General features: G+C 37.1%; 1 protein-coding gene across 2 annotated transcripts; it reads left to right on the forward strand.

Moving 5' to 3' along the window:
* Positions 1-909: 909 nt before the first annotated feature.
* LOC104246443 (putative late blight resistance protein homolog R1A-3) lies at positions 910-7,700 on the forward strand. Of its 2 annotated transcripts, XM_009802254.2 has the most exons (4): positions 910-1,500; positions 1,624-4,731; positions 4,928-5,093; positions 7,451-7,700. In XM_009802254.2, exons 1-2 carry the CDS (start codon positions 993-995, stop codon positions 4,692-4,694), a joined length of 3,579 nt encoding a protein of 1,192 aa, XP_009800556.1. In that variant the 5' UTR covers positions 910-992; the 3' UTR covers positions 4,695-4,731; positions 4,928-5,093; positions 7,451-7,700. The 2 variants fall into 2 exon arrangements, with proteins under 2 accessions (XP_009800556.1, XP_009800554.1); XM_009802252.2 differs by having other exon boundaries at positions 910-4,731.
* The last annotated feature ends 219 nt before the right edge of the window (positions 7,701-7,919 follow it).

The raw sequence follows: 7,919 nt of genomic DNA on the forward strand, positions 1-7,919 counted from the left end.
TTAGAGAGTCAAAATATCTTGCTAACTGATTAAAATTTTATTAACATTTTATTTATATCTTCATCTATTGAATATTGAGAGTATAATATATTTTATGTTGAGTATATAGGTGCACAACAATAAAACCAGAATTCTTTTGCTTAGTCGGCATTTAGGAAGTGTATTTTGTTTTAGAATAAATACTAGATTAGCATTTAAAATGAGTTCATAAATTATACTCACAATCTTTTTTATAAGTTAATAAATATAGCACAAAAAAAAAATAAAGCACCTTTTTATTACATAATTACGTTACTTTATCATTCTTCTAAATGGGTCAATATGGTCAATTTGCCTAATGATATCAGTTATTGTTAAACTTCTAGTAAACATAAAGATCATATACTTAGAAAACTAATTAAAGTGATAGATATACTAGTGATAAAAATAAAAAGCATACATTTAAAAAACAAAAACAATATAGGAAGTTAGAAAAAAAAATCAATTTGTAGTATTTATTTAATTTTTTCTCAAATATAAATTTGTTTAATTCCTTAAAGTAAAACTGAAAATTCCCTAAAGCATAGTACTGTGTACTGTCCTGCAAAACAAATGATAAATCATTAGAAAGAAACATACTTTCTTTTCTAAAATAAAAGAATTATAGAAGGGTAAAGAGATTGCCACGTTGAGTCCTTGACCAATCAGGTACATGCGCACCTTTGAGTTCTGTAAATTTTATGGGTTGACCCATTTATTACACGGGTTAGTTTGGGCAACGTCCATAATGACCCATCATCAGATATAGCATTCGCCCAACCCGTGAAATATTGGACGGGTCATATGGGTTTGGGCCAAATTTGACAGCCCTACTTGGTCCGAGGAGTTTTTTTATTTTTTATTTTTTTAAACACTAGAGAAATGGTTGACAATTAGGGCCGTTGGAGTACTCATTCAGCGTTGACCTTCATACTTTCTTCAATTTACTTACTGCATTTCTAATCTGCAAAGCCATGGACGATTTGTATGTTGATCTTCTCGATCTTGTCAAATTTATTGAAAACGAAGTTATGAAATCCGGGGCTTTAACTGTTTGTACAGAGATGCTTAGGAAGGAATTGAGATATCTGTTACTGCTTGTTTGCGGTGCCCGTACATGGATCCACATGGATGAGGGTAATGATGTGAGAAATTTTTTCAATCGTCTCCAGATTTTGATCACAAACGCAGGTCGGGACCTTCAGTTGCTTTGTGATATTGGAAGCTCTGAACAGGATCGTGTTAGTTATGACACACTTCAAAAGATTTGGCTTCTCAAGCCAGACATGATTTTATTTCTAAGACTACTTCCCAAGCTCGTCCGAGCATTTGGTGTTGTTCTATCTGCTGATCAAGTCCCGGCTGGATATATCGAATCCCTCATTGACAATCTAGAGTTTTTGTTAAACTACAAGGCAGATTTTGTTGCTCCTGTGAAGGAAAAACTTGAAGTTATCAAAAGAATTCTGAAAATTCTGAAAGGTTTTCTTCCGTTCATGCTAAAATACTCTAATTTTGAGTCCAATGAGTTCAACAATTTCTGTAATCATTTTACAGTTGTGACAAAAAAAGTATCATGTTGTATCGCTTTACTTTGTCTGGCAGATGAATTGGATGAGGATATGGCTGATTGCATTAGTTTCATGCTGATAGATCTGCTACAGAGCATACAACATGCTAAATCAGATATTATTTCTTATGTTGGAGGCCTGAAACTTTTACACCCAACTATAGAGTTCACTAGGGAATTGGATGTCTTTGCAGGCGGCTTTGTTCATTTCATCCTAGAAGCACCAATGACCAAGCTCAATTCCTGGTCCTATCTACCTGTCTACATCGATCATGTCCAAAAACTCCAAATTTCGCTCAGGTTACTGCTGATATATATCTTATGCTGTGATATCCATAATGAAAGCTTGACTATATTTGATCTTGTAGTCAATGAGTTTTGGTCATTCATCAACTCATTAGACAACCGAGAAACAAATGAAGATTTGGGCAAAGAATTTGATCTTGCTATATCCCGTTTGGTGCAAAAGATGGAGCCTATGGCATCAAAGATCTTAGAGGGTACTATCGGCACACAAAAGCCAGCATTGCCCTTTTCCCAGATTGATAGTTTGGGATGTGTAGATTTGGTATCGCAGAATTTGCTGAGATTGTTGGATCATAGGATTGATTCAATTGCTCCGGTAGCACATCAGATTAAAGTTGTACTGTTTGATATTAAAAATTTCAAACCTTTTCTCGAAGGTAATGTTGACCAACAAGGTAAGCGCGAGGAAGTGTTATATGTTTGCGATCGTATGACCAATTTATTTGTCGAATTTGAATATATTGTGGACATGTTCGTGCTTAAACCTTCTCCTATGCGGAACAATCAGTTAGACGATGTCATTGAAGAAATTAGGTTCTTCAAGGAAGTTGTTGAATTTTCGCAAATCTTTACCGGAAAAAAGGATGTCCCAATTGATTGTCAAGCATCAAAACCTAGCACTCCAATCATTAATGAAGCAGTTGTAGGCTTGGAGGACCAGATAGAAATATTAATGGCCCGGGTAATTGGTGGAGGGGCCGAGCTTAATACCATTCCGGTCATTGGCATGCCAGGGATTGGTAAGACAACACTTGCCAAAAGAATTTACAATGACGGAAGAACTTCAGATCACTTTGATATTCAAGCATGGGGTTCTGTTTCTCCTAGAAATACGGTGAGTGAATTGGCCCAAGATATTTTAATTTCTATCATTGATCTGAGCAATGACATTTACAAGTCAAAGGAGTGGAAGGAGCTAGATTATCTTGATCTTTTACGCAGACAGTTATATGGAAGAAGATACCTCATCGTTTTAGATGAAGTGTGGGATTCTTATATATTTCATGAGTTGCACAGGTGTTTTCCAGATAATCATAAAGGAAGCAGAATTCTTGTTACCAGCGGCAGAAAATATGAGGATCCATTGTTTGATGAACCTTTTTTGGTTCGCTTGTTGACTCCGGAAGAGAGTTGGGAGCTATTACAAGTGAAGTATAATCACCTTCGCTTATGCACTCGAGAAGAATTTCGCAAACCCCCAATTCCAAATGAGAACTGTCCTGCTGAAGTTGGGAAGGAAATTGCCGCAAATTGTCGAGGGCTACCTCTGGCCATTGTTTTGGTAGCTGGGTTTCTTGGCAATTTAGAGGACGACAGCGATTGGCTAACCATTACTGAAGAGGCATTTAGTTCAGAAACTAATCGTGATGTAGGCGACTGCAATGAAATAATAGAACTGAGCTACAAAAAAATGGCAGGTTATCTAAGACAATGTTTTCTATATTTTGCAGCATTGCCAATGAGTACAGAAATTTCAGTTTCAAAACTAACATGGTTATGGGTTAGTGAAGGATTTTTACGAAGAGATGAGGTGAAGAAACCGGAGGAGGTAGTACAAGATTACCTGAATGATCTTATGGGGAGGAGCCTTGTAATGGAGGCCAGAAGAAGTTCAAAGGGCTGGCTGAAATCATGTCACATTCATGATTATCTATATCATTTCTGTCGAGACAAATCTAAAGCCGAAAAGTTCTTGCCAGTAGCATCGCGGTTTGAAGATTTCGTTCTGGATAAGGAAGATTTAATTCTGTATATACCACCTATTTCCCTTACCCGCACAATGATATATTCTTCTGAACCCGGTTGGCACCGCTCCTGGAAAAGTCCTCTTCCCAAAGAAGGTCCATTTCCATTTCGGGGTGTCAAAGGGCTTGTTAGAGTGTTGGATTTGGGGTGCATCAACATTGGCAATACCTTTCCTCCGAAAATAGAAAGGCTTGTGCATTTGAGATTTTTGTCACTTCAAGGTGACATGACGGTCATGCCCTCTTGGATTTCCAAGCTCTGGAACTTAGAAACTTTCCTAGTGAAAGGAACAAAAAGTGAGGTAGCATTACCAGATACATTTTTCAGTATGGAGGGACTGAGGCATGCACATATAGATAACTGTACCTTCTCAGATTCTAACTTGTCCCAATTGGATCCTTTGCAGACCTTATCCACCCCATCCCTTTCTTATGACAAAGGGAACATAATGAGAAGTTTTCCTTTCCTTCAAAAACTAAAATGCATATTTTTGGAATCTTGGGGTCATTCTGAGAACTTGGGAGAATCTTGCAATCGATTTCCAGTTTTGGATTTCTTGAATCAGCTTGAATCGCTCAATGTGATTTATCAAGGCCGAGTGCTTCTGCCTTGTGAATTTAACTTCCCCTCGAACCTTAAGAAATTAACCTTATCAAAGTTTAGGCTGCCATGGGTTGAAATTTCTGCGATCGCAGCATTACCAAACCTTGAAATTTTTAAACTGCTTTCAAAGGCTTTTGAGGGAGAAGAGTGGAATGTGAGTAATGATGAATTTCCAAAACTCAAATACTTGAAATTGGGAAATCTGAATATTACGCGTTGGAATATATCAGATGATGCCTTCCAATCTCTTGAGCATATAGTGTTGCAAAATTGCAAGCTGCTCACTGAGATTCCTTCTGAGTTTGGTGATAGTTGTCGTTCCCTGCAAAAGATTGAGGTGTTTATGTGTGGAGAGACTGTTTCTCAATCAGCCAGAAATATTGAGGAAAGTCAGCAGGATGGTGGAAAAGGCAAATTCAAGGTCACCATTCAGAACCCAATCAGGGATTGAAAAAACCGAATCTCATCTTTAATCGCCGTGCTCACTTGTAAGTACACATTCTTATTCTAGGCTTATTTTAATGTTCTATATATATATATATGTGTGCAAGAATACATGACCTTTTAGTACTTCTAAATTCGTAGAATCCAGTTTCCTCATGGCGTTGAAATCTGAATGATGTTGGCTTGAATTTGATGTACTTTGAGTGAATATAAATACATAACCATTGGTTTGTATGATAGATACAAAGAGAACGAAATCGGCAGTTGAGACACTAGCTTCATCACATAGTACAGTAGCTGAGTCCAAGATTGTTCTGCAGACAAGAAGTGAAGTTGATTTCTTAGATGACGGGTACAAATGGCGAAAGTACAGGCAGAAGGTGGTAAAGGGGAATCAGCACCCAAGGTATATCTTCCACTGCAAGATTCTGTATAAATCTTATTTTTGCATAATGTTTATTTTAATAAAGAACTTGTGCGTGCCTGCATCATGTTTTTTGGTAAAATGTCCAGGAAATGATTCTAGCTTATCGCCCTGTCCTATTGAAATATGCCAAAACCCATAGTTTATTAACTTTGTCTATCATGATTTTACAAACTACTATAGTTCTGAAATGGAAGTTTCAAAAAAACTATAGTTCTGAAATGGATACAGTGTGAAGTCTGATAGAAGAGGAAACTTTCACACTGCACTTGACAATCAATCAGGCCATGTTTTCTGGCTCTGATTTATAATATTTCTGAATAGTGCTTTATAATTTTACATTGAATCATGAATATTTTTGGTGATGGGGATAAGACTAATGACGAACACTCTGGAAGTGCAGGTGCAAGTTGTAGGACTAACTTTTTTCAGATAATGTAAAATGGAAAACTGTAAAATATAGTTCTCTTTGAAGTTGCAGGTCATCCATTTTTTATTTTTTTTGAATTCCTGGATTTCATTCTTGTTAACATTATGTGCTATTTCTAATAACCTGTGGGCAAAGACAGTCATTGTCTTCTAAAGGTTTGGTTTGCTACCTGTTCACCAAACTAGATCACTTGGTTCATGAGCTCACAAGAAAAGAAAAGGGGGGGGGGGGGTTCCCTTCTAAGCTACTTTTTGCTTTTGCTTTTGCTTGTGTCACTTCTCTTTTTCTTTTATGTGTGCCCTTGTTGCTATGACAAATTTCCACCCCGATAAATCTTTTCGGCTTCAAGAAAGACAAAATATAAGTCTCTTTTCGCTGGAAAAACTTTACCTTATAAAAAAAGTTTGTTTCAGCTGGAAAATAAATAGAAAAGTGGATCTCGGTTGTAAGGAGCACATCTGGTTTGGAGTCTCGTGATCCTTTGTTTGTTTTGGATCGTGATTATTAATTTGGCTTGTCAGATTTTGTTTTGAAACTTCTGGACAATGCAAGATATTCAACAATATCCAGGTACAGGATTATACTGTACACTATGGGATAGGGCAGTGGAAAAATTACAATGTATGAATTTGTATGTGAAAGCATGTGGAAGAATTTAGAAATTCTTATATATGCATGCGATGATGAGATCTCCCATCGTATTGGTGCGGGGTAGATGAAATGGAGGCCCGCATCCGGTATTTTGTGTGATATGAAGGTGCCACCAAGACTTAAGGGTAAGTTCTACAGAGTGGTAGTTAGACCTACTATGTTGTATGGGGCTGAGTGTTGGCCAGTCAAGAACTCCCATGTTCAGAGGATGAAAATAGCAGAAATGAGGATGTTGAGATGAATGTGTGGGCATATCCGGAGAGATAAGATTAGGAACGAAGTTATTCGGGACAAAAGGGGAGTGGCCCCGTGGAGGACAAGATCCGGGTAGTTGAGGCTGAGATGATTCAGGCACGTGCAGAGGAGTACAGATGCTCCTGTTAGGAGGTGTGAGAGGCGGGCCATGGTGGGGCTGAGAAGGGGTAAAGGTAGGCCGAAGAAGTATTGGAGAGAGGTGATTAGGCAGGACATGACGCTACTTCAGCTCACTGAGGACATGACCCAGGATAGAAGGGTATGGAGGTCGAGGTTTAGGGTAGAAGGTTAGTAGGTAGTCGAGAGTTCCCCGTTCTTTTCTAGTAATATTGGTAGCGCTCTTGTTTTTTTTCGTATTCTTTGACCTCTAGTATTTGCATATTGTTTCGTCCGCTCTGCATTTCGTATTTTCCAGTGTGTTACTATTTGATGCTACTTTTCTTTTACTTGTTTTTATTGTTGTTGTTGTTGTTGTTATCTTTTTTTTTTCCTTTTCCTTATCTTCCTTCGTCCATCTATTCTTTTTCAGACCCCACTTGTGGAATTATACTTGATTTGTTGTTGTTGTTGGTTTGTATGGTAGATGAGGGAGATGTAACTTTTTACATAGATTCAAAATCTTTGATAAACTCACTAATTCTATTAATGTTGTAAACAAGGATAAATAGCAGAATTCTGATGCTTTTAGTCTAGTTTCTTTTGGTTTCTCTCTGTAATGGGGTAGTGTGATAGCTGATTTGTTGTGTGATTTGTAAAGGTTCTATACGAAATTTGTTTTTGCACAATAGGATCTTTTATCCTGTTGATCGTTCTAGATCTGAGATCTTGATTGGCTATTCTCGGAAGTTGCATAAACATTCAAATCCTATAAATCTTAGTTATTTTGACCTGGATTGGCTATTCTTGGAAGTTGCATATTATGGTGTTTTCCGAAACCCATATCTCGTTAAGAATTGGTTATCACTTGTTTGAGTGAACTCATTCCTTACTTTTATGTCTACAGATGCAAGTGTTGATTCCGATCCGCAGACTTGAGCCAGGGTACTTTAGTGATGAGCCGCACATTTCCTTCCATGAGTAATGCTGGTTCCACTTCTTCTTTCTCTATTGTTATGTTTCAGTTTGACAGTTATTGAAAACTCTTTGTTGTATTGCTCCATGAACCTTATGTGTGGTTGTAATTTTGTAATGAGTTGGACTGTGTTACTCTTCCCAAAAAATAAATAAATAAATTGTGTTATATATTTGTACAACACAGTTATATATATATTGCTAGTCTACCGCTTATTCCATGTGAAATGAATGGCTGTGACACTTGGGATTATTAAGTGTTGTAGTCTGGATGATATGAGACAGGTACAAAAATGATATTAGTTTCAGAGGAAATTTTGCCGAAATTTTCGAAGACTCAGAGGATTGCTATAATGGGTGAAAACTAGTTTTTTTTTAAAGTTCTTTGTATATTTAAAAAA

This window comes from Nicotiana sylvestris, chromosome 5, assembly GCF_000393655.2.
Source record: "Nicotiana sylvestris chromosome 5, ASM39365v2, whole genome shotgun sequence".
NCBI classification, from domain to species: domain Eukaryota; kingdom Viridiplantae; phylum Streptophyta; class Magnoliopsida; order Solanales; family Solanaceae; genus Nicotiana; species Nicotiana sylvestris.

Coding starts and splice junctions, on each gene's coding strand:
- LOC104246443 (XM_009802252.2), top strand. CDS start 993: ATGGACGATTTGTATGTTGATCTTCTCGATCTTGTCAAATTTATTGAA.